General features: G+C 37.2%; 1 protein-coding gene across 2 annotated transcripts in view; it reads left to right on the forward strand.

Annotated features, from left to right (window-relative positions):
- Positions 1-2,122: 2,122 nt before the first annotated feature.
- The window catches only part of TASP1 (taspase 1), an 83,044-nt gene continuing 58,580 nt past the window's right edge, over positions 2,123-26,586 (forward strand). The window contains exons 1-7 of one of the 2 annotated variants that reach the window (XM_061989232.1): positions 2,123-2,204; positions 5,025-5,242; positions 5,949-6,016; positions 6,919-6,987; positions 14,633-14,753; positions 16,219-16,303; positions 22,404-22,483. In XM_061989232.1, the coding sequence (XP_061845216.1) occupies positions 5,104-5,242; positions 5,949-6,016; positions 6,919-6,987; positions 14,633-14,753; positions 16,219-16,303; positions 22,404-22,483 (562 nt within the window). In that variant the 5' untranslated portion in view covers positions 2,123-2,204; positions 5,025-5,103. Of the gene's footprint in view, positions 2,205-5,024; positions 5,243-5,948; positions 6,017-6,918; positions 6,988-14,632; positions 14,754-16,218; positions 16,304-22,403; positions 22,484-26,586 lie in introns of those variants that run through there. The other variant, XR_009818139.1, reaches the window with a different exon arrangement.

The raw sequence follows: 26,586 nt of genomic DNA on the forward strand, positions 1-26,586 counted from the left end.
TCCTGGAGAACAAGGTAAGACTGAATGTTGACAATGTTTTTAGCTTCTCCCCTAAAGAATGAAAGGGCTCCATGACCACGCTGTCCATCTGTCAGTCTGTCAGCCTGCCTTCATAATTTGAACCTGCTGGCTAACTTCAAGGAGATTTGACAGAAGGGTCAAATCAAAATATATGTAGCTCAGAGTGAGCCACATGTTGTGCAGCCTCTTTCTTAGCTGACAGATGGGAGTAGATGGTCAGAGAGAGGGAAAACTAGGGGTGCAGAAGGTGCACAGGCCCTTATCCCAAGACAAAGAGATGGCCAATGCTGTGTGTCAAAGAAAGGTTGCAGCCAGAGAGCAAGTTCTTTGCAACACTTCCACACAACATCCTTCCTTTCTCCAAAAATCAGATTGTCCTACCTCAAACCTGTAACCATTACCATCTGAGAGGCAAGAAAAGTATTTTGTAGCATCTCCTTGGTTTACTTCAGCATCACTGTCAAGAATAACGAGGACTTAACATAAAATGCAGAAAAACTTGCAACTGGGATTTGCCTTCACAGTAAAATCAATGAAATGATGCCAAAGACTTTCTAAGGTTTTGTGGACCTCATATTTCCATGTAGTTTTATCCAACAGAAGTGGGAGCACCTAGTAACATGGAAGACAAAAGCTGATCTTCATAAGCCACATACTTTTGTGTACCAAAAATGTATATTGAAAGAATCTTGCATTTATTATTCTTTTTTTTTTCAGTGTTAAAAAAAGATTGAAAGCCTGTCCTAAAAACAAACCAAATCAATAGTATGAAAATTAGTGGAAGTACATTGTTATTTATTTTAAAAAGACAACAAAAGGGTTCTGTGGTTATAAGGAAGGCCAGGAAGCATCCTGGATGTTCCTGGGAAAGATCTGAGGTAGGAAAATTAGGATGCAGTGGAGAGGGAATGATGTCTGGAGTTAAAAAGGTTAGTTTCAGATTGTTTTGTTTGTTTCTTGACAAGTTTAGTTTTCAAGTTTCTGTTAATATATGATGTAACTTGTGTAACAGCATGGTGGCTGTGGGCTAAAATGTATGCACTACAAATATGAATGGGACCAAATTCTGCAAGTCTTACGTGGTGGTGATGATAAGAACTGTAAGTAATATATTACTTGTTATTATTTGCTTTGAAATGTATTTCAGGTAGTGAATGAAACTGGTGTCAGAGGAAGTACTGTAGAAACTTTGTAAAAATTCCTGTTAAAAGTTTTAGTTTGGCAGAAGCAGGTGATTTCCTGACAGCTGGTTTGCAGAGAACCAGTTATACTGTTTCTACCACAAAGAACAGCTGTGTCTTGATCTTATAAAAGTTTTACAGTTTCAACTTGAAAAAGCTGACCTTTGCAAATGCAAACTTGAGGCGACAGCTAAGATAAATGTACCCTGCAGTCTAAGTAAATCCATCAGGACATGTGGTCTCATTTCACAGTCCTACAAAGACGAAGAGTGGGAGCTCTAAGAGCGAAGGTACTTTTGGAAGGGAAGACAATGCAGACTAGGGTGATGAGGCACACACATACACAGGTCTGTGATGATCATCAGAGAAGGTATCAGGGAAATGGGGTTTCGATTTGGGTGCCTCCTTCCTGGGAAGGTACATTTAGAAAATGATGGTGAGTCTCCTCCACAGCAAAGTGGATGGAAATTAGTAACGTAATATTTCTCCAACAGTACACAAGACTCAAACGCCCAGTGGAACAGCAGGATGTAAGATATCTGAGTGTTGTGAAATCTCCTGGCTGCACTATTACACCAACAGTTCATTGTAACCAGTGTGTTTTGTTGTGGACATATCTGCCAAGGGCAAGATAACACATCCTGAGGCCACTTAGCCATCTTAGAGGCTGGACTGGAGCTTGTTCGTTCGGTTTTGGTGGGTGGGAAGAGCCGTGGGCGAGGTAGTCAGCGAAGGGATGGGCAACGCGGGGCAGGCCCGCGCCTCCCGCCCTCGCAGCGCACGGCCGCGCGCCCGCCTCAGCCCGCCCCTCCCCTCCCGCGGGCTGGGTTCCCGCCCTCCGCCGTCATTGGTGCTGCGAACGCCACTCGGCGCTCCGCCACTTCCGGTCGCCGGCGCGCCTCGCCCAATGGGAGGGAGGCGGTGGGCGGGACGCCTCATCCTCACCGAGGCAACGGCCGGGCGGACGGTTCCGGGTGTGCGCGAGGCTGGCGGCAGCGGAGGGTGAGTGCTTGGCGCCTCGTTCCGCCCTGCCCCGCCTCAGCCCGCCGATCCCCGCCTCTCTCCGGCTTCTCCTCTCCCGCCTCCCTGCGCCCGCAACTCGTTTATTCTCCCTCAGGGGCTCCGTGGGTGACTGAGCGACGCCGTGAGGCGGCCGCGCGGGCTCGAGCGGGTCGCGCGGCGGCGGGGGCTCCCCTGGGTGACGTCACCCGTGCCTCCGAGGCCCCACTTCCCCGGAGGGAGCGGGAGGAGGCACCCCTGGGCGCTGCCGTGGCCGGGCCGGGCCCGGCGCGGCTCCCCGGGCCGCGGCTGCTGGCCAGTGCCTCCCTGAGGCGGTAACGGGGCTGAGGGTGCGCTGGCCTGCCCCTGTTTCCCGGGCCCCTCCCCTCTCGTGTGAGGTTTCTTGCCGCCGTGACAGCGCGGGGCTCCAGTGAGGCGGCCGCGGTTGGTCTCGCCAAGGAGGTGTTTTTCTTCGAAATAAAAGTTTCTTTTGTACTTTGTGTGATCGCCGGTTGCTCGTTTCCTCGTCAGTTTCTTGGTTGCTGCTGTTCCTATCGAAGCGTTCCCATGCGGGGCCCTTCTGTTCGCCTCGGGGCTTCAGCGCTTTCCTTCCGCCCTGTTGCTCTCCGTCCTCCCACCCTCAGGCCTCTAACTGTAAAACCTAAAAGTTACTAAAAATCAACTAGAAAGGAACTCTTCCATATTGGATACAGACCTAGTATTCAGACAGAGCCATCAGTAAGTTCGTGCTTCCCTTCGTCTCTCAGCCGTATTTGCGTATGAACTGTCGGGCTGTTTCCTGCGCGGTAATTTGAACCTGGAGGGAGCGCTGAGGGTCACCTCGTGGCTGATAGAACAGCTGCGGTGCGGATGTCAAGCACTGAATCACTGAGCAAACTCTTTCTACACAGAGTGTGACGTCTTTACGTTTTCCTGAGTGACTGTGTCGGATTCAGAGTTACTTTTTCAATGCAATAAGTGCTTTTTGGACTGCTTTGGTAAAATCGTGATTGTTCATGTTCTTCAGGGGTTAAACCAAGTATATTCACCATTTCTGTAGCTGTACAGATGTAGAACACTGTGTAACAAGGAGGGATGAGGTAATAAGTGACAAAGTTATGACAGTCTGGAAGGAGAACAAGTAAATCCTAGAAGAAGCTAGAAAGAGAAAGATTAGGTGCAATGGCACCCTTAAAAAGTAGAAGTATAGCATGTTTGTGAATGAAATTTGAAAGGACTTGATGAGGGCTTTAAGATTAAAGGGGCTTGACAAAATTGAGTTTATATGGAGGAAAGGTTATGAACCAAAGAAAAATATTGAGATAGGTTGAGTATACCTTGTCTGATAGAAAGAAATGCATTCTCAGATCCAAGTGTATGTAAAGGCCTAATGATGTATTTTACTTAGGAGTTATGCTGTTAGTTAGACTTTGAGTGGCACCTGTATCCTCATTTTCAAAAATGTCCTAATTTCCACTGTTATTATTTTCTCTACCACCACACTATTTATTCAATTTCTGCAAGGATATAGGTTCCTTACTTGCTGCTCTGTTCTCCTGGCATTGTGTGTGGTGTAATAAGATACAGCAAAGTTGAATTTGTTTAAACTTACTGTCTGTAACTGTAGCTGTTGGAGCTTTTTTCATTATTATTAGCAAAAAGGAAGTGAATGTGGTGATTAAGACTTTAATTTTAGCTCTGAAGTTTATACAGGAGACCTTTACAATTGGATGTAGTCACTAAATGTATTTTCTCCCTGTAGAGTCTGTGTTTTGTAGCAGTCTTTCATTTAGTATAAATATAAAATAATTGTAAAATAGCTTAATATTTATTTTTAAAACATAAACCTATATACACTGCATAATTTATATAAATACATTAAAATATATGAAGATCCCTATATACATGTTACATCTAAGGAAAAACGAGCAGAAATAAATAAAGCCTTAGGAAGCTGTGCTAATTTTTGTTATTGGTAGGATGGTTGTGGTAAACCAGCAAGTTTGTCGGTTTGGTGCAAGTGCTGAATCTTGCTAAACATCATTTGCATTGCTTTGGTTGTTTAAATTGAGTGATATTTAATTACTGGAGTATGCCATATGGCATTTCTAAAATCTGTGGTTTAAATCCTGTGTATTAAACATCTAATTTTTTGGACTTCTGTTCACTTTCTAGTGCTCTTAGTTGATAAGTAGCCCTTTTTGAAGTGGTAGGAGTGATAGACTTATCTAATATTAAGATATTGGAATATCCAATATTCCATATTAAGATATTGGAATATCTTAATATGTTATAGAAGTTTTCTCCATTCCTGTATTAACAATATGTGCTTTTTCACTTTCTGAATGAATTCAACATGTGGAATATTCTCTGTTTTTAATTTACCTGCTAAAATAGAGAAATTTTCTGTCAGAAATTTTTGGCACGTGTGGATAAGAGGAGCAGTAAGCTGTGAGTTTGCTTTCTGATTCTTGAAAGATACATTGTTATCTAACTTGGAAGGTTCTTTTCTTTTATGTACTAGAAAGTACTGAGAGGTTTTCAATGAATTTTCTGTGTTTGTAGGAAAATTCTATAAATATATTAAGGGTTAAGATCAAAACTGAATAGGGATAAAATTAAAAAAAAAAGCAACAAACTCCCTATTTTCTGCTAGTAAAAATATTTTTTTAGGCTATTTGCCATTTAGAAATATTTTCCCATTAAAAAGCCAAGTTTTCTACTCCCTTTCTACCTTTATTCCAAAAGTTCTTTCTGAAGTTATTAGTTTGAAGTTAGTCTCTTGGAATTGATATTTCATGTACGCATATGATTTGATTTTAGGATGATTCCTCTCCAGAGTTTATTTTTGAATGGAAGGATGCCCTTTTCCAGTAGAAGATGGTGATCCTAATGTATAATCATGGAGAAGGGAATAAGTTCAGTAGAGGTCCTACCTTCCAAATCGTCTCAGGTTACAGCTGTAAAAGTGGTGGTCAAAGAGCCCGAAACAAAGCAAACCCAAAGAGGGAAACGAGTGGGATTTGTGCTTGTCCATGCAGGTAAGATCCAGAATTGTAACAGAATGGAAGTAGTGCATATGCAAACTAAATTTAAAGTGAAATTTTCTATCACCTGTGGACTACTAGTATGTTAAGGAAGTGGCATTAACTTTGAGTGTAAGTCTGGGAGTGCAAAGTTTGACTGGAAATTGCATTGACTGGAGGATCTTTGAAATGTTAATAAAAATGTACTGATTTGGGTTTGGTTTTTTGTTTATTTAAATGGATTACTGTTTATTTTTTCCACATGTAATGAAGAGATCATCTGTTTAGATGTGATACAAAAATGATATTTTGTGTGTTTTATTCACAGATTACTTTCTGATAGATATTAATGCTCTTATGCTTGAAAATATTAGTGATGAGTATATCTTTGATTTTAGCATGTGTGGTGTCATGAGATGTCATCAAGTATTGTAGCATGGTGACACCTAAAATAGCTGAAAAACCTTCATGCCACTTGGTTTATAAAATCCTGAGGGTAAAAAACTTTAAAATCCCTCAACTTATTGTCTGGTATTCTGTTTTAAGAGGAAATTTTAATTAATGTTGGAATGTATAAAGTTGTCAATCGTTGATACAAAAAGGAAATACCAATGTAATCAGGCAAGAAGGCTGCATTTGTTGATATCTTCATTCTTTACAGGAACTATAGACTGTAGTTTGACAGGTAGTATAATCTCTTTTCCTTTTGCTTTAATTGTAGGTGCAGGTTATCATTCCGAATCCAAAGCTAAAGAATACAAGCATGTGTGCAAAAGAGCCTGTCAGAAGGTACGTCTTATCAGTTCCACAGTCTTGTAGTGAGGATACAAAAAATATATTTGGGAGCACTGTTCCTTTGCTATGAATGGGCATGTTTGGGTTTAGCTACTCAGGCTGTGTGCTTTTCTACAGGAAAAATGGAGCAGCTACAGTGAACATGGTACAGAATCAATAGGGTGCTTGGCTGTGAGGTGATGGGAAATAGCAAACACCAAAGGAATAGTGAGGAAACAGGAGAAGGTCACAGTGGTATCTCCATGGAGTATTTCTACAGCTTTCTGCACTGTTCCTGAGGCTCTGGGATTTGTCTTGCGACTGAAAATGGCAGCCGTAGTTGTTTTCTGGGGTTCCCTGAGAGAACTTGACTGTAAGGTCTTGTCCAGTGGGGATCATAGAATCATAGAATGGGAGGGTTGAAAGGCATCTAAAGAATAATATTGGGTTCTAGAGGTTCATTTTTGTGTGCATATATAATGTGAAGATAACATTGTTTTATTTGATGTGGTTTTGTGTATTGGCATTTGGATGAGCTTACTTGTAGATTCTGCTCAGTTTCATGAGAGTTGCCATATATTGTACTAGGGATTTGTGTTGAATCTTGGAAGGAAAATTAGACACTTCCTTACATTTTTTTTGATGCCACTGGGTATGAGAATTTATTTTACTATAAATTTGACCATACAGGGTTCTGCTACTAAATGTGTCTCAAAGTCAGAGTAGTAAAATCAAGCCTTCAGATCTGCCCTTACATGGTTCATACTCACTATTTTCAGTGCCTCTTGTTTTTATATCCTCTTACATTTCAAATGGATTTGGTGAAAATTTTGTTTTGCATAGGACTAGGCAAATATAGGGCTTAGTTGCAGAATATTAGAATTTCCTAATCATCAACTAAAAATTCTATTTTACAGGCAATTGAAAAGTTACAGGCTGGTGCCCTTGCAACAGATGCAGTGACTGCAGCACTTATAGAATTAGAGGTATGAATTTCTGACTACAAGTAAATATGCCTCTCGGGTACATTGCCAGATTGTTCTGTAAGAAGATATTAATTCAGATGGGAAATCTACTGATATTTTCATTTTTGTCCTATGCTAATTATATCTTTTGCTTTTGTACTATATTTTGGAGTAAATTTATTTAAAGACATTCTAAAAATGCAGACTGAATCAAAATCATCTAGTTGGTGCAATTTAGTTGGCAGATATGCCTTGTCAAATAGTCTTTAACCTTCTGAAGACTTATCGAATGCTTCCGAGGGAACTTTTTTTCTGACTTACCAAGCTACAAGCAGATTACTGGCTCTGCTTCTCCAGGAAAGATACCATACTACTGATCACAAATGTTAATCAGAAATTCTAAGATGAATCCTCATTCCTTTTGTTTTGCATTAATAGCTCACCCTGAGTTATGTCCCATTTCTGGAAATTACGATCCAAAGAATTCAGATACAGTTAGTCTTTACTCACTAGTGTAAGAGACTAGAGGCAGGCTCTTCAGTGAAATGTGACTGCAGTGTGGGATAATGCTATTTTTCTTATTTTTATGACAAAATACATGTAGATGAGGATGAATAATGCTTTTATTTCAAACTGGTACTATTTAGTTAAGATAGAAAATCTTGATAATCATAAAAAGATGGACAGTTGTTTGTGAGGTTTTTGGAAAAGTGGCTTTTTGGAGTGGTGAGATTTTTACAGCAACTGACTTCTGTGAAGGGTCCTTATGAAATAATACAGAAGAGAGTGAAGCTTGAAGAATTTCTGGGATATAAATGAGACAGTCTGGTTATTGTCCCAGATCCACTAATCTCTCATGGCAGTAATGACTGAAACAGGTATTCCTCTTCTCCTGAAAGGAGAAATTGCTTCTTCCTTTCCAACTTTATTAGTGAAAAACCAAGGCAGGCTAAGTGTTATGCTGTAAAAATAATTTCCTGGATCTTGAATTTATAGTAGTATTCTGAGAGGATTAGCAGTGGATTTGCTTACACATATGCTGGGGAAGTGTTAATTAACATATTTGATAGGGTTAGCGTAAGGCAGGCAGTACGTACTTTTAATATGTGTTAGACATGCTGACTAGGAGCCAAGACTTCAGTCATGCTTTTAACTTGGCAGGCCTTTTGGCTCTAAATGGTACTTTTGGTCTCTACTGAGCTATACAAATATGCTTTCATGTGCTATCTTACACAGCAGAGTATAGCTAGGTGAAGACAAAATCACTTTCTCTAATGGAGTTATTTATATTGTGCTTCCATAAACTAACTGAGGCTGCTGTTACCCCACAAGAGTCGATTCCCTCCTCAATGGAAAAAACCCCTCAGCACTTAAGCTACTTGTGATTTTTATGATGTTCATGAGCTATACAGAGGAAAACATTTTAAGAAGCTTAACTTAACAGTCACATATCTCTTTGCAGCTCTGCCGAGGGTAAACGTTTTACCTCTTCTCATTATCCGTGAGAAACTTTTTTCTTTTTCTTAGGTAGATTTAAATACTCTGAAGTGACGTCTGTGTAAGAAGTTATGGCTTCATGATGAAATTAAAACATTTAATGAGATTACTCCCATCAGTAACCTTTTTCTCCTCATCTGTCATGTTACTATTGTGGTGATGCCTGTCATCATTCCTGGTTTTGTATTGCTTTAGGTAGTATTTTTATGTGCCTATTGCACAAAAACTATTGTTTTCCTTTATCCGATTTTTAAGATTAAATATTATTTTATTCAGGTTGTACTACTGTTGTCAGTGTAATTACTTGCTTTCATTTATTCATTAAGTGATTTATATAACCTTTTAATTGTGAGTAGTTCTGTTACTGGGATAAAGAATATTAGGTTTGGGATTTGGGCTTCTTTTAAATTAAAATACAAGCCATGCAGTTACATGGAGGAAAAAATGAAGATATATTTAAAACAGAAAATGATGTGGTTTGCAGTGGCAGTTTGTTTGGATCTGACAAGACAAATTCTAAAATGTTAGACTGTCAGCTTTCAAAGTGTTGAAAGATTTGCATCTACTCGTATCTCATTCTGAACAGTATTTCTAGACAATTTCTGGAGCTGCATCTTCTGTTTAGTTCCTGATGTTTTTCATGTTGCTCTGTGCAAAAGAGCAACTGCATGTGGAATAGTTTTTCTCATCAATTACAAAATGTAATGGATAAAAATATAGGTTTGTATGTGAACTCTCTAATGAGCTATCACTATTCTTTTGTTTATGCAGGGAGAAATGGTGACTTTTCGTAAAGTTCATTAACATTTTGAATTGGCAAATACATACCAGAAATCTGTATGAAAACTGTGTTTGTTTTCATGTGTCACTGTAAGACAGATTAAGATAGGAAACAACAAAAGTTTGTTTAACATATGATAACAGATTCCGTTGTGGAGTACTGTTTGTACCTTCTGGGTATTTTGATTGCTGTGGAACACATTGCTGTGAGTTTATATGAAATATTTAATCCTTTCTATAGTTCTCTAGGACTTCTAATGCTATATTCAAAAACTTGCTGGTCTTTGTAAGGCACAAATATCTTTTCGTGGAAGCGTTAAGGAAGATGGATTTTTTTCCTCAGCTCTGCTCAATTACACAACTCCTATTACACAGAATTTCAGCTAATCCAAGAGGCATCACTTCAAAGACTTGTTGAGACGCAAGACTTGCTCTTGATCTTTTATGAGTAAGCTGACAGTTTGCTTGTGGTATGCTGTCTGGTTTTTTGTTTTATTTTTGCAGTCTCTAAATGGAGAAAGAACAGCCTTTCTTTCTTGGACTGCATGAATCTCAAGTGAAACTGCATTCAGTGATTAAGATGATATTGCTAATAGTTTACTAGAGAAAAAGTAGATTTCCAAAGTCATAAGAGCAGCTGACTCAGAATACATGACCCTGTTAAAATAGTGCCATTCTTCTAAATCATCATCTGTAATTTGATAAGTTGATTAAAGGCAGTTATGTTTTCCAGTTTGTGGATCCTGTTGTTACAGAGAAACAAACAAACATGTTCTCTCTTTCAGCTTTTGGTAATAAAATGGGTCTGGATAAGGTGCATTTACACTGCACACTTCTACAAAGACATTATTGCAGTATTGTTTACTTTTGCACTCTTGTTACCAGCCACCATATGAAGTCTGAGCTTCTCTTGAAACTCAACAGGGTTTGTGCAGTCTTTTTTTTTTCTTAGGGGGTTGTGGAGGAAGGTTCCCCTCCTAACCCTCCCCTTAAAACTTGCACTTTTCAGTGAAACCACATGCTGATTGTATTTATTGCTGGCTGTGGGATCAAGGTGCAAATCAGAGCTTTTATTTGTCTGTAGAACACCTCAGAGGTACTCTAGTACTGCAGTACTCTACAGATACTAGAGACACAGTCATAGATTTATTGTAAAGAATGGTAAAGATTTTCCCTAAGTTCAGTCTAAGTTTATTAACAGAGTGTGTAGATCACATATTTATTTAATCTGCCTTTAGTCCCAAGGACTTCTTTTCAAAGAAAAAAAGCACAATGCCAGTGGCTTTGTATTCAGCCAGTCATCATAGATGAACATTTAATAAATAATGAACTGGAAGTTGTTAATTGTAGTTAAAAGTCCCTCTGCTGCAGACATCAGTAGTATTGCTAACAAAAATCTGTGACAAAAGTGTTCTTTGAAAACATTTTAGCTGGTGTAATTGGAAAGGACATGACTTGTCCTTGAAGACTATTACTGCTTGTCACTACATTCCCACAGAAAAAAAAAATATAGTGTGTAAAAAGAAATGCCTGTAGACTTTGAATCACTTTGAGGAGTTGCATTGGAGATGGATGGAATGTTCTGCAGTGCATGTTGAAAACAGAACATTTTAACTATTTGCCTAGATGTAGTTCAGGACTATTAGAGTTACAGAGTTGAGTAACTTCAAGCATTCCAACTTCGACCACAGCTAGAAACTTCAGCATGCCTATGTTTGCTGCCAGAACATTTATAAATGCATCTTGAAGTAAAAAGGATTCTAAAAATAAAAATTATACTGTCGGTAACTTGAGATTTTTTGCAAGATGGGTAACTTGGGAAAACAAAACGCATGTTTCACATCTGAAAGCTTTGTATTCTCTCCTTTGCTACAGGTTTACGTTATAAATTAGAGATACTTGAGTGGTGCAGTAATTCCCAGGTAGTCTAGAATTTTTCACATAATTGAAAGGTTGTATTTTCTTAAAATACTTTGAATAGCAATTTGTCTTTCCCTCTTCTTTATTACTTTTCTATGGTAGTCAGACTTGTTAACATACAGAGCTCATGCTTGGTTTGCTTTCTTGTCTTTTTTTCAATCTCTTTAGAAATATAAAGGCTGATATCTTCTTGTATTTTAAAATAAAAATATATTCTTGATATACCTTTTGTATTAAAAACCTTTTTGTCCTTTCCCTTTCTCCCTCTGTTTGGATACATGCTTTGATTGGGTTCTTACCCACTCTATGGTAGTCATAGTTCTTGCAGTACTGCATTTTTGTGTCTGAGGATATGAAGACACTTCTTCTGTTATCTCTCTTTTCTTCCCCTTTTGAAAGCACGCACGCTTCTGTTTTAATAATGCTTCTGCATTCCTTGAAGATTTTGAATTTTCATTTCAAAGTACATCTTAAGTTTCATAAGTTGTATTCCTCCATTTGTATATCAGAGCCTTGAAATCTTTTGGTCAGACTTTGCAGACATTCATGTTTTCAACAAGAGATGTATTTATGTGGTATATTTCATGTGCTTGCCTATTCACAGAAGTAGGTGTGAATTTCTGTTGCCATTTTGTTACAAAGGTTTTTCCCTGCCTCATTTCAAAAGCTTTATATCTCATCTCAGAGACACTCAGGTAGGTATCAGAAATTCCATGTGTTCACACCCTGTTCCTGCAATGTCTAAAGCTGTTATCAGATCACTTTTCAGATCTGTGAAGTTAAATTATCTTCCTCTTGACAATTCTGAGACCATCTTCTTAATTGAGTGCTGTCTGATTATAAAGCCAAGTTAAGCTCCATAGATGATGTTCTGATGCTTAGAATTTCTTTTTACTGGAGCAAGTTACTCACGGTGTGACTGATTGTACTGATAACTTCTGAGTCCTAAAACCAAAGTTATGCCACCAAAGAGACGTCTACAATTTTCTTGGTGTATAGAGTTTTTATTTATCCAATGTTCTGTAATAGTCTAATAACTATTCTGGAGGGAGAAACAGGTGTTATTCCTTTTGTCTAGAGATAACAACAACTCTGAATAATTTGTCTTTCGTTACATCCTTGATGTTGTGCCAGGGAAGGTGCTATGCCATAGGATCAAGAACATCAGTATGTTCAGAAATGAAGTGAACTAATGCCACTCTATATCCTGTATTTTTCTTTTCCTACCCTCTTGATTATTCAATTTATCAGATAGTAGAGAGCTTTATCTTGACCGGAGAAGGATTCTGGACAGTGTTATTAGAACTTCTGATGAGTCCTTCTTACTCCCTTTATTTGGCCTGACATCTGCTTTTAAGTTAACAGCTGTCTTTGTGGCAGTGGCAAATTTGTAGAGCACTAAATTCTTCTTCTTTGCTAATGCTTTTGAGTGTAATGCACTGAATGAGTGTTTTGGAACAGAACACTAGAAATTTGTCTCTAGGCTTGCAGGTCTAAGCACTCTGATTACCCATGGGCAAGGAACTTGGACAGCATTAGGAGTAAGCCTCATTCATCCAAACGTATTCCTGTTTTTACTTTGTCCTCCAAGTACCTTTCACTGCATTCAAATTCCTTCCATCAGTTCTCTTCTCCTTTTGTTCTAAACTTCACTGACCAAATTTTCTTCATCCTTGTAGAGCCTGGGGAGCAATGAGGCTGGTTAAGCCCCTAGCTGCTCTGCACTCTTCCACCTTTTCAAGGCCATCATCTTGGTAGCCTTTTTTTTTTTTTTCTTATCATATTTCTTCCTCTCCCTTTTCTAGGAAAAGTTATTCCCTGTAAACTAAACTGAAAAGGTTGTATTATCCTAAAATCCTTTCAAATGTACTTATTGCTGTGAGGCATTGCTGTCAAAATGAACAACACAATGTACAGGATGAATTTGAAAATCTGTTGTGGTGTGGGATAAAATAGGGTAGGATAAAATGGGGTGAAATCTTTTGCTGCTTCTTGAATACATGAGAAAAAAGCAGAAAATAAAGAGATGTAGTACAAAATGAACACATTACAGTCTGTTCTATGATTATGTATTAATCATGTATCATATATTCATGATTCTTCAGGAGTACAGCATTTTGGTGACTCAAACACTAAGAACACTTGAAATATGTCTGTAAATTAGAATCAACATCTTGCAAAAGAGGTTTTGAATTTACTTGCAGCTTGCCTATTTGAAAGCTGACAAAATCTAACTGACTTACTGACATCAAATCTATTTTTCATTTGTGTGCTCTCTCTTTTGTTTCCTTGTATTTATTACAAATTAGTATGTACAAAAAGAAACAATTCACTTAACGTTTAAGACAGAACTTTGAGTCTTTTCCAGTAGATTTGTTTCCTGATTCAGCTTGTGTTACATGTACTGTAAAGTAGGACCATGTAATTCTATTGACGTGTTCACATGTGGTCTAGACAGCCATTTTTCTGTGTCACATCAGATTGTTACGCTGTTGTAATAAGAACAGATCGGAGACTCTGAATGCATGCAGCATCTCTATGGAATTTTACTGCTTGGCTGTTCTGGATGTTATCTTTCTTTGTCATGTTCTCATTTAGTGCTTGCATCTAGAACGAAGGGATTACATTGAGCTGACAGTGAGAATCCTGAACTGTGCTACTTTGAAAGTTTGTGGTTTTTAAAGTCATAGGGATACTGTGATGCAATAAGCTGGCAAAAATGGGTGGCTTTAATTCTAGCATCAAAACCTATAACCTGCATAACTTACTTGTGCTTGCAAAAAACTACAGAGTGTGCTAATGAAAAAGGAGTTTGTTTTATAGTCAGTTAAATGCTGTTTTATACTTTTTGTGAAATAGATCTTGATTTTTATTCAAGAAACTTCCAGACCACAGTAATATAATAGTACTGTCCTTATGCTAAAGATTAAATAGACATTTTACTAAGCTAGTTGTTACCGATGCTTATTCTTTACTTCTGCATGCAGAGCTGCAATCGTAGTCTTACAGTGTTAAGGAAGGGTACTGATCTGCTTTGCTGCAATGTCATACTTACAAAGTCTCAAAGGTAGTTGTGGTACCCACAAGTGATTATTAGATGTTACTTCAATGTTACTTGACAGATTAGTGACCAAATCAAGTATATATTTTGGGGAAGGGAGAGAAAGATTTTGATGCCTGTCGTAAAGCTTTTGCTTGCGTATAAATGATGATCTGAAATTGTTGCGTGGTTGGGTTTTATATTAGCACATTATTAAGCTTGAGATGTATTACACCCTGTGGAGGGTGTAAGGCATCCATTCTAGTAATTTGAGATGCCTTGTGCAAAATGCTGTGGATTTTGTTGTGGATGATGCTAGAGTAAGAAAGTGCACTGCCCCAAGATCAATGTAATCAGATCAGTTATACAAAGCTTGTGACTTAGTCTGTTACGGATGTGGCCTTATAGCATGTTGTTCTTTTTTTCCAGGATTCTCCTTTTACAAATGCAGGATTGGGATCGAACCTAAACCTTCTGGGTGAGATAGAATGTGATGCCAGTATAATGGATGGAAAGTCATTGAATTTTGGAGCAGTTGGAGCACTGAGTGGTACGTTAATTATGTATTACAAAGCTAACTACTGACTTAAGTGCAAAGATCAACTTTGTTGTTCTTTGTTACTTTATTTGGAAGGGAAGACATTGTAAATACTGCCTCATTTAAGTAAATTCTACTTCTTTTAAAAAACAAAGGGAGACATTCCTGCTGCCTGAAATACCATTTTGTGTTAATTTGCTTTGTGTAACATATGATCTTACCAGTACACTGATAATCCTTTGATGCAGAACAATTGTATGATGCTGTACAGTATTCACAATGGGAATGAGTTTGCTCAGATGAATTTGTAAAATGATCACTTTATAATAAAATGCAATTATTTAAAAAGATTGCAAACATTTAAATTATACATTGCATTTGGTTTCATTCTCTGTCTTCTCAAAGGCTTTGTTGGTATATAACTCAGTTCTGAGGTCAGTTGATACTTCTGTCTCTTGGTCAAGTTGGTCAAATCAGGATCCTAAGTGACCAAAGTTTCCTTTATAGTGTCAGAAGGCTATGCATGGTGCTAGCCTCCAAAATGAAGCCTCTTGTGTATTCTTGAGAACGGGAGCAGCTGCTCATCTGTCAAACTGGTTTCTCGGGGCATAAAATTTCTGTACACTGTATATTCTTTTCATTATAATTTCTCTCACCTGATCAGTTACATTTGGATTTATTTTGTGTGTTACTGTTACAAGGTTAGCTACATTTACTTATGGGACTTATGTAATCTGATAATTAATGTGCCTCTCTATTAAAGCTTTTTTTGTCTGGTTTTAGCTTTCAGTACAAAACAAATGTAGGTATACAGTCCCAAGTACAGATTGTTGAGATTTTGTCATAAGTACAATGAACAGTCTTAATTGTTGCTATTGGATTGCTTTTTTGACATTTCAAGCTGTGTTATTTATCACAGAATAGTTATAAACCTTGCTAATAACTTCCTCATGTAGATAAAAATCTAAAATAAATAGTAAAAGTAAGTGTTTCAAGGCTTGTTTGTTACAAAGTGTATCCTCCAAACTGTGGTGAAGGAGGAAGTGAGGGAGTGAGAGAAAACTAAGCCTGAATCCTATAATCCCTCTTCTGGCCAGATAGATCCAAGCAAAAGTTCTTTCTGTCTTGAAAAATGAATGCTCATAAAGTGCAATCTTTGACCTGTAGAACAACATAGACTTAATTTGAAATTTCTGCGGTAGATCACTCCTAGTATTTCAGTATGATTCTTATATTAAAAAAAAATAGGAGCGTGTGTGGTGTTAATTAGAAGGCTTTGTCACTACTGATAGAACATGTGAAGGAAAAACTGAAGTTGTTATAAAAGCGAAACATAACATAAAGTGTGTCTTGATGACTTGGCAAAGCCTTAGAAATTAAAGGAAGCTGACTTCCATTGCCAAAATGAACACTACATTGCTACGTGGAAAAATATTTTAGTGTTTTGTTCCCATTTTTTGCTAATTTTTCTTTTCAGGAATCAAGAATCCAGTTTCAGTTGCAAATAGATTGTTGTGTGAAGGGCAGAAGGGAAAACTCTCTGCTGGCAGAATTCCACCTTGGTAATTGTTTTGTTCTGCTTGATTTTACTTGGATCTTTTGCCTCTACTGCATGCAATGTCTGAAGGTTATATCTTATCCCAAGAAGACCAGTGCTGTTTTACATACTAGTAGTAGTGTGCCTTTAAAAAGAAGATAATCTTTGTTCTCTGATCTTGAAACATCTTGTGCACTTGACGAAGCTGTGGATAGAATGGAGTATTGTGAATTGACAGCAACTTAATTTTGTGATAATATCTGGCTGTGTGATTATTTCCAGTAACATCATACCAAATTCTTACTTTTGTTACTGGAGCATTTTGAAAATTCACAGAATAGATCAAGATTAAAATGAAATTCTACCTCCTTTGCCTCTGTCTACCCTGTTAAAAACTATATAGGGTTTTTTTTTAAAGTATATATAAAGAATCCTGCTTTACTGCCTGTCTTTGTGACTTTATTCTGTAGCTATAGTGTGGATATGTGCAGTGTTTAGTAACCTCCTCTTACCTTAGCCAAATTGAGAAGTTATTTTAAAGTTCTATTTGAAAGTATTTACAACAACAATGAAAACGTGCAGTCATTTATTGCCATGACTATAACACCTAGATGAAGAGGTTAACTACTTAATAAGTTTTTAGACAACTTGAAATATTACTGCATCATTTTGGAAAAAATCCAAGAAATGTGGCAGAATTGGTTGCTTTTAAAAACCATCTTGTTTTCGTTAACAGCTGAAATTGACAAGTAGAGAACTGTAATTATTCATTCGTATTAATTGACTATTGCCCTCAGTTATCATACCTGTCGCAGAAATTTGCTAATGGACTATAGCATTTGCAGAGGTATTAAACCAGCATTTCTGTAGTTCAAAATATGTATATTTAGATTAAAAAAAAATTGCTTTCCTTACTATGTTATCCTTATTCTGTAAAAGTAGCCAAATAATCTGTAGCTGGATGGTATAGTATTCCAATTTAAACAGTGAAGAAAAGCACTGTTGTGCTGCAAAGGAAGTTCATAAATCAAAAAAAGCCACCCTGAAACCAAACCATCAAGAAGCAGAGTTTGCATTTAAAACACTTTTCCATAATGAAGAAAGAAAAGAGTAAGTGTAGTTAGTGAGAGAGCTTTTCTTTTTTAAGAGAAGAAGTTTACTAAGGAATTGGAGCTTCAATTTCAGTTGCTATTTAGTAGCTCATTTTTTCAGATGTCAGGAGAAGGCTGGGCTCAGCTGGGTTACATTATGAGTGTCAAATGAGATGGAGCTTTTTGGTGTTCCAGAACTAGTACTGAAGTCAGCTACAGGAGCAGGCACTTGTGATTTAGTTTTATTTGTGTCTTCCTAGTGTTTTTTTTAAATTGTTGTAAAGAAGAGCACTTGGGCATTTTAACATCTTTGCACTAACTTCATAACCTAGTTTATGCTGCTATTGTTTTTAAAATAGCTGAATGGAAAAGAAACTGTATCCTCTTGCCCTCAAAGGACAAGACTAAATCCTTCAAACTGTCTGAGATCTTGGCTAACAGATGCTTCTAATGACAAGAGAGCTCAAACTCTCAAGGTGAACTGTCTTTTGGAGCCAATACATACAGTTTATTGTGCCAATATTGTGGACCTGGGTTACCTAATACACATTTTCATTTTCTTTTTCCCATTCCTGATTTTGAATGTATATTTTATTAGAACAAATTAGTTACCCTGAGAACAATCTATACTAGTGGGATATGATGGGTTGTGCTTTAGGCCTGCTTTAGTACATAATCCTGTACATACAGGATATCCCAAGTTCAGAATGATGGAACTCATGTTCACTGTAGGTGATGATTGTTGACAATTTAATGCCTTGCCTTCCTGTCAGGTTTTGGCATGACACTTTGTTGTTTTGGGACTGAGATATTTTCCTGCATAAGCTGGGAATATATATATACAATTGAATTATGAAAGAGCAGCTGTATTTTGACATTCCCACCAAGTATCAGAATTTTAGTAACTGATTTTTATTTGTAAAGATATGCAAGTTTGATCTTGTTTCTCGTGGGCAAATAGTGTATTGGGGAAACTTCCAGATACTGCTTAGCTTAGGAACCTGTCTTGTTAAATAAACCTAGTGCTAGAGACTTTTCTGTGGCATGGTCTAAGGTAGCTTAGTGTTTTCTGGCCAATGTGTTTGGCACATGACCACACGAGAAAAAAAATCAAGTACTGTGAGATGAGTAAAAGTGGCATTATAGAGATTCTTGTCTATAAAAACAGCTCATGGAGGCAGTAAGTTTGGCCTGTTTATGCTGTACAGGAACCATTTCTAAACCAATTCAAAGCTGGTACATTTCTAATATTCCATAGAAGAAATTCTGATGACTGTGAATTAATTTATTCTGAGATGGAAAGGAGTGAAGGAGTGATCACATGTCCTAAGTGATCCAGCTTGCTGAAATTGCCCTGTAGAGTGTTTCATTCTGAATCAATGTCTTATCTGGTTAAAACATAGAATCCCTCTATCTAAATCAAAAGAAAAAAAAAATTGAAGTATTAGAATCCTTGAATGCATGAATCTTTTTACTGAAACTTCAAAGGTCTTTACATCTTTCATATTTTATTCAGCTCAGTGTTGACAGAATTTTCTCTGCCAATGTATGCAGGAACAGAAAGTAGTGAACTTGTAAATGTTACATGTTATCATATAAGATATTCCTCTTCCTTGTATGACTTTACAAAAGAAAGCACTATTACAAATGCAGAAGTAAGTATTGGAAGAATCTTTGGAATTAGTCTTTACATGAAGTGATGGATTAGATGTTTTGTAGCAATAGATTTGGAGGTTTTCTATTTCCTATGCTGAAGCCTCGACCTTCCTAAGGGGAAAGGCTTATTTTACATCTGTTTACTTTAAAGTGCATATGTAAAAATTGCAGGGTGGTACAAATACACCTAAATGTCTCTTTTCTTAGAACTCCTTAGTACTACTGATATCTAAGTTCATGTCTCTATCCCTTTTTCAGTACTAGTAGTAATCCCTATGGGAAAGAATCCCTTATTAGGTTGGTTATTAAGTTTTTTCCCTTCTTTGGGTAAATAGGGATTTGTAATTCACAGGTTTGTGGTACTACTGGCAGGATATGTATATTGTGTGACTTGTAGGACTGTGCAGAATCAAGCTAATGCCTAGAGTGAAGACTTGCACCACTGTTTATCTCAGTGCTATATTTCTTCAGAACATTTTCTTTGTAACAGTGGTTTCAGAGCGATTGCTGCATTGTATAATAAAAGTTACAAAGTCAGTTTGTTACATTCAGGATCACCTTGACCATCTTTAATGAACCTAACCCTCTGCCACTTCTGTTTAACTTGATGTGGCCTAACTCTGCCATTAGAGCAAATAGCACCAGGATAACCATGTTCTCAGAGAAGACTGCCTACAAAGACTGTTTTTGGAGACCTTTACTTACATTTTCTGTTAATATGGCCTAATTTGACTGGAACTGGAAAGTGTGTCTAAGCATCAGTTCCTTACTGGAGGATATTTTCATCTTCTGTGTGTTCCAGGCCCATAACAATTGCAGAGTACCCTTTGATATATTTGTAAGAAAGATCTTTTTATCTTGTTTGTGCAGAACCAACTTTCAGAGCAGTAGAACACAAACTCATTCATCCTTCAGTTTGAGGGGTTTTTTTCCCTTTCGGTAAATTGTATTTTGAATTAGCCCAAAGGCTTTTGAAACTTGGTGGTTTTGTCTGCTTTCTATAGCCCACTGCCTTTAGTCCCTTTCTTCTCTCAACCACGAGCTGTTTAGAGGTAGTTTGATGTCAACTTTTTCAAGTATTGCCCTGCTCAGTCTTGCCTGCTGCTGCTTTTCTACATGCCTATGTTGAGGATTCTCGTGATAACTAAAGCAGTTCTCTAGAGCCAGAGTGCTGGTTCCCACCCTTTCACCATCCTGTCATCTGTGACTGGTGCAACTGTGTGTGTGGCTGCGTGCTGAACTAGATCACAGAACATGCTTTTTTTTAAAGGCTGTTTAGTCTTGTTTATACATCTTTGGATACCTGCAGCACTGAGTTCATGCTGTATGTCTTGTAGGAGTCTCTTACCAACTAATTCAATATTAGTTTATAGGAGATCCAGTATGGCTAGTACAGACAACAAAGCACTGAGATCCTGATTTTAACTTTTTTCTTTTAAACTGTTTAACTTTGCTGTGACTATGAACTGCTTTCAAGACATCCAAACTGAAAGTTTAAAACTGGTTGATGATCTCTGTGGTATTGTAGGGCCTCAATTAGATGTCTACTTCAACTAATTGAACTATTCTTTGAGACTAGAACTGGTAAATACTTGGGAGTGGCATCTTAGGAATTAAGGTCAGAACTGTGAGCAAGATATTGCCCTGTTCATTGGCACTTAAGTTTTGAGATATTCTGGAGTGGGATCTTTTTGCAGTCTTCATACATGCTAGTGGCTGTTTCTGTATTTTCAAGTATTACAAAGAGAGTTGTTAGATTGCTCGTATAATGCAGTGTTTCTGACTGATCTGTGCTATTCAAGTTACCATATCTAAAACTCCTGATATTTGAGCTTGATACTTTCTCCACCTACTGTAAATTGTTGTATTGAATAGGAAGTGCTTATTCACTTCCTGAGAATGTATTGTTGGAAGAAAATTTTACTTTTAAAGCTCAAAACCACCTTCTTCTAGTCAATAGAGAATACTACTTAATTAGATTTGGCTATGGTTTCCATTTCTCTCTAATACAAGTGACAGATTGTTTCTTGAACACTAGCTTACCTAGTAGGAGACACTTGAGTTCTCCCAAAGTACCCAGTAACTTATTCTACAGTATCTTGCAACGTGAGAACAGTATTTATCTGGAGCTGCACTAGTAATGGTAAGAAGTATGTATTTAACAATTTACATTCTCATCTAGATAAACTTTTTAGTTAGTTTGTTTGAGACTTTTGTAAGGAAAGACTGGGCATGCCTCTTGTATTGATTAAGTCATAGGGAAGATAGAAAGTACCACTGCAAAATACTACAGACTGAAGCTGCAAGTGTCAGATACAGCACTGTCAAGAAGACTTCCAACAGCATTACAGCCAACAAATCTGGTTTATCAGTAATGTTCTCAGAAATTGTAGTACTAGGTGGCCCCAGGAACTACTTTGTAGCAAAGTAACTTCTTCGGCCTCGAGTTCATAAATATGTTAGTTCTGTAACGCTTCTTGAAATGAGTATAAATCCTCAGTCTTTATTTCTTGTGTTCTTTAAGCAGTTGTATTAATCTTATTTTGAAAGTGTGATATGATGCTAAGATTGGAAATGGTTGTCCTTCATTGTGTTGCTGCTGTTGGTACTGTTGCATAGCATCTTTCTGAAAATCTATGATTTCCAACTACTGCATTCCCCTTTTCAGGGAATCAGCTTAATTTTTTTATGGGGTAATAGTATAGATAATTGAGATTTGGTTGGTTTTTTTTTCCTCCAAGTTACATATCTATATATATTTGTTGCTATCATTGATTGTCACAGCAGTGTGTACTGTCTCACTACTGTATGACCAGAAAACTTCTCAAATTGTTGTGGGGTTTTTTGCATGGATGTTAAAACTTCAGTAGATTTGTCTTATTTTCAGATGCTTGATAAAATTCCATGAGATATACCTTCATCCTTCTAAATGAGGCTTATTTTTAGCATGTGTTGTACTTCTCAAAATATTTCTTGATATTCCTGTGGCATTGGCTGACTTTACTGAAAATATCTTAACCATTCTCACCTCATTCATCTCATGTTTTTAGTCTTGAGGATCTTATTAAGCTGGTATAGAGAGCAATACTTTAGATGACTTTGTCCTGTTTTAGCTGCAGTTAAAAGCTGGTACTATTTGGCAATTAATTTCAAATTTAAAAGCACTTGTTTTTATCCAGTACTAGACTTTAATGTCAGAGCTGCATAGTCTTTTAATGAAACTACATAAAGTTGCCAAATGTAATTGTAGCTGACATTTCTGTGAAATGTAGACAGCCTACGATTTTAAAATGAGCCAACCAAATAGAAAAAATATTTGCAAGAAAAGGGGGATTTGTTATATGGTTTTGTTTAAACTCCCTCTTCTGTGTCTCCTAGCTTTTTAGTTGGTGAAGGAGCTTACAGATGGGCAGTTGATCACGGGATACCAGCATGTCCTCCAGGTATCATGGCTACAAGTGAGTAAACTGGTGGTGTCAGTAGGAAGAACAGGACAGAGTAATTTTAAATGGTGCCTCATGGTTTGAGGTTACATCACTTCATTGTTCTTAACATTCAATTAGCTTATGGTGTTATGGTATGTAAGGATGGTTTAAGTTTACTAATTTTCTATTAAGTATGTAAGTAGAAAAATTATAAACTATTACTTCAGCTGCCTTTTAGCAACATCTAATTCAATCAAATTTGTGATTCTAGGATTAAATCCAATGAAGGACTTTCTTAACCAAAACACAAGCTCTTTAGCAGCTCAGTCCTTCAAGTCTGTATTTGTGGTCCACCTTGGATCCTAGAAGCACCAACTAGCCATGTATCTAAAATCAGCAGGTGCCAGTTTGATTCAGATTCTATGGTTACACCCCTGTCTTAGTCTTTATCCAGAACTGCTCTGGTGTAAATAGTCTGTCAAATTATTGTTTTATTTAACCTAGGTAGGCTTTGTTTCATCTAATATAGTGGAATAACTCAACCCAGACAATGGACTTGGATCATACTGTATACTGGTAGTAGTGAGGTCCCTTACAAAAACTTTTTTTGTTTTGAAATAATATGTTATATTGATACACAGTCTATAAACTAGGCTAAAAATTGGTGCACTGTACCATGAAAAGAAGGATGTGGTTTCCTTTCCTTCTGTCACCCTCCCTCTTTGGAAGCACCGTTACTACTAGTCAGTAGTTTGTTCTAGGTGAGAGCTGTATTCCTGTTATGTAGGAAAGAAGTTAGAGATCATTACACAAAGAAGGAGGAGAGCACAGAAGATTACAGAATGATTCTTTATTTTACAGTGAACAGTATTACTGCATAAAATCTTTGAGTAGACTATAAACCAGAGATTGAAACCCAGAGCTCCCATTAAGGCTTTTATTGGGTCTAGTTCTAAATGTAGATAAACATCTAGAAATTGCAGTTCCAACTTGCTAATACTCAGTGCTCAAATATAACTGCTGAAACAGTGGCAACGTTTTCCTTGAGCATGCCGATTTTCATACATACTCATGATACATTCCATTTTGCACAGTAAGTTTTGATTTCTAGTTCCACATGACTGGAACTTTTGCTCTTTCCATCTGCTGTCCAAAACAGAATTTGCAGAAGAATTTTTGCGCCCAGTTGAGTATCTTTATTTCAGTGACTTGAGAAAGAGTAAAACACTTAAAGGTTTGGGGTTTCTTGTAGTTTTTGTTTGGTTTAGATTTTTTCTTTAAGAAAATTCAGAAAATTGCTATTTAGCTGTAGAGAAAAGGTTTCTTAACTAATTCTGTTTGCATGCACAAGAGTTCCCATTGTTTCTTGTACCAACGTGTTTCAGTTGTGACAGAGATGATTAGATTGTAACATTAATTGCCAGATGATACTTTACTAGCAAAAATGTGTCCTGCTCAGAGCATATCTACACATAATGTGACCACTGCTACTTTGGATTACCTAACCCAGAGTATGAATTTACATTGGAGAAACATCAGAAGAGTAATTTCAACCAATATATTTTCACAAATGTGCTCCAAAACATTGATTTCTTTGTGTCTCCTTAGTACATCCAGTATACTTCTATTTAGCAAAACCATTGTCAGGATTGTGAAGTTAACCCTATTGCAGAGACAGTACAGAAATACCGTTTGCTGTTGCAACATCATTGAAAAAAATATTGGTATTAAAGTTGCCTCCACTCTTCACACCCTCTGCCTTCACCCACATTCATAAATACTGAGACACACACCTATATGGTTATAGGCTTGATTCTGTGAAGCAGGCTGTGGCTATTAAGACTGAAGTGTAGGCTATGTGAGTGTTTTGTTTCAAGAATGATTTCAGATTAGGGTAATTAAAGGATATGCTGAAAAAAACCAGTGGCAGATATTACAATCAGATATTCTTTGTAATTCTTCACAGATGTTTCCTAATTCTGTTGTTTGACTTTAGCCTAAAGTCTATGTCTAACTAGATTTACAGAAAATAGGTGTTTGACTGTTAAAGTCTTGGGCTTCAGTTTCCCTCTTAAAAAAAAAAAGGAATGTGAATGTCTGCTATTTAAGTACCTAAAATAGATACCTAGGAAAACAATACTAGCTTACATAAAAACTGCTTTATTAGCTATTTAAAGAGGCATCTGGGAAAAGATTACATGAGCTACTTTAGAAGTTATCATTTTTCCTAACATTTTAGTACACTTACAGAATCATTATTAATGGTAGTATACCTGATTTTTCTCTAAAAAAACCCAACCAACCAAACCAAAACACAATAAAGATCAAACAAAAACTGAAAAACCAGTTACAGAAAATGATATTATGTTGATTTCTATGTCAGTCCATAGCAAAGCTGATGTTTCAATGCATAGGCTTCTGTCAATGAGGCTAAAAAGTAACCATTAACACTGTATGTGTCAATGTGGGATTGTTACAGCTGAAAAGAAGTTGGAAACTGTCTCACAGGTAACATCCAAGAAAACGGAAATTGTTGTTTTCTGTGTTAGTAGGGGAGAACAAGTTAGAGGTGCTTCAGAAATTACAATTAAAGAGAATATTGTTTCTAAGCAACCACAAAAGACCTCATCTGAAGCAGCTATTGCACTAAATAGACAAACTTAAAAATATTGCACTAAATGAACAAACTTAAAAAAACATGAGACTTTTTCATTGTACTTGCTGCAGTTGCCATGGTAGAGCTTGCATGGAGATTTGGTGTAAATGAACTAGAAATCATGTGACTGTTGAATAGCTCTGTATAAATGAAAAACCAAGTAATTGCCAAAAAACAGGAAAATACATTTAGTAACTTAATTACAATAAACAAACTCAGCCCCCCCCGCCCCCAACTACCTAACCAAAACCTTTGACATGTACTTGCATTAAGTATTAGCAGGGAGAACTAGGTGCATATGTTTTGGCTTCTCTGTGCTGCACATGGAAAATATATTCTTGAAGTCACGTTACTCTGTCTCATTTTTCCCGGACCTGAGATGCTGGGAGTAATGTTATACATGCTCTAAGGCTGTGGGATTGTGTGGTTGGTTTTGCATGGATGGAGCTTTCCATCTGATCTGTTACAAAGAAAGTTGCACGATCAGCTTTGTGGTCACACTCCATAATTCTCTGGGAACTATCAATATATCTGAGCACCAGACTGAAAGGATGTTTTAAACCATGTTAACTTGCTGAACTACATCAAGGTTATGTCAAGGCTCACCTGCTTTGTCGTCTTCACTTTGCCAAGCATGTAAGGAAATGAGATTTCTACTGTGTGTAGAAATCTGGTGGCTTTCCAGTGAAGCGAGTGGGTGTTTGGGTTTTTTTTTTTTTTAAATAGTGAAATGTGATCTGCCTGTATTGCCCACAGTCTGCAAGGAAGCTGGATTTATGAATTCCTGCCCATACTAGAGCTTACTTCCTGACAATACTGGAGTCTGTGCTAGCTTATGGTAGAGCTTTGTAACCCTGCGCTACAGAGACTTTGAAACCGTGTGCTACAGAGACTTCAAAAGCACAATGAAAGTGTTAAGAGTGTAATTACAGTTCAGAAATGCTAATTTATTGTATCATGCAACCTCTTATAAACGTTAAAAGTGTATTTTACTTTTAAATAGGCAATTTGGCATACAGCTTCAACTGTCATTATCTGACTGCACTGGTCATAACTGAACCACTTTATTTGAATTTTCAGTTCAGCCTGTAGTAGATGCAGAACAGTTGATCTGACAAAGATAATGTGGTATAAGACAGCATCTTACAATTGCTTATGCTGTTAAGGCAAATGAAAGCTAAGTACTTATGCAGCAAGTTTGTACCTCTGAGTCTAGCAATGTGGAGGTGACCCTAAGTACTTAAGAAGAGTAGCTACAAATGGTGTGTAATAGAATATAACAGGGCAGATACATACTTCCCTTTCCCTACCTCATTTGCTGTCCCAGACTCCCTCTTCCTAGGTCATGACTGCTTCTTATATACATGGAGCTAATCAATGGCATGAAATTGTTGTTTCCTCTTGAGCTGATAATAATTCCTAGCACCTGCAAAAACCTTTACTGCTTAACTGTGAATTATGTGAAGAACTACCTCTTTTT

The sequence above is a fragment of the Colius striatus genome, chromosome 2, assembly GCF_028858725.1.
Source record: "Colius striatus isolate bColStr4 chromosome 2, bColStr4.1.hap1, whole genome shotgun sequence".
In the NCBI taxonomy this organism is placed as follows: Eukaryota; Metazoa; Chordata; class Aves; order Coliiformes; family Coliidae; genus Colius; species Colius striatus.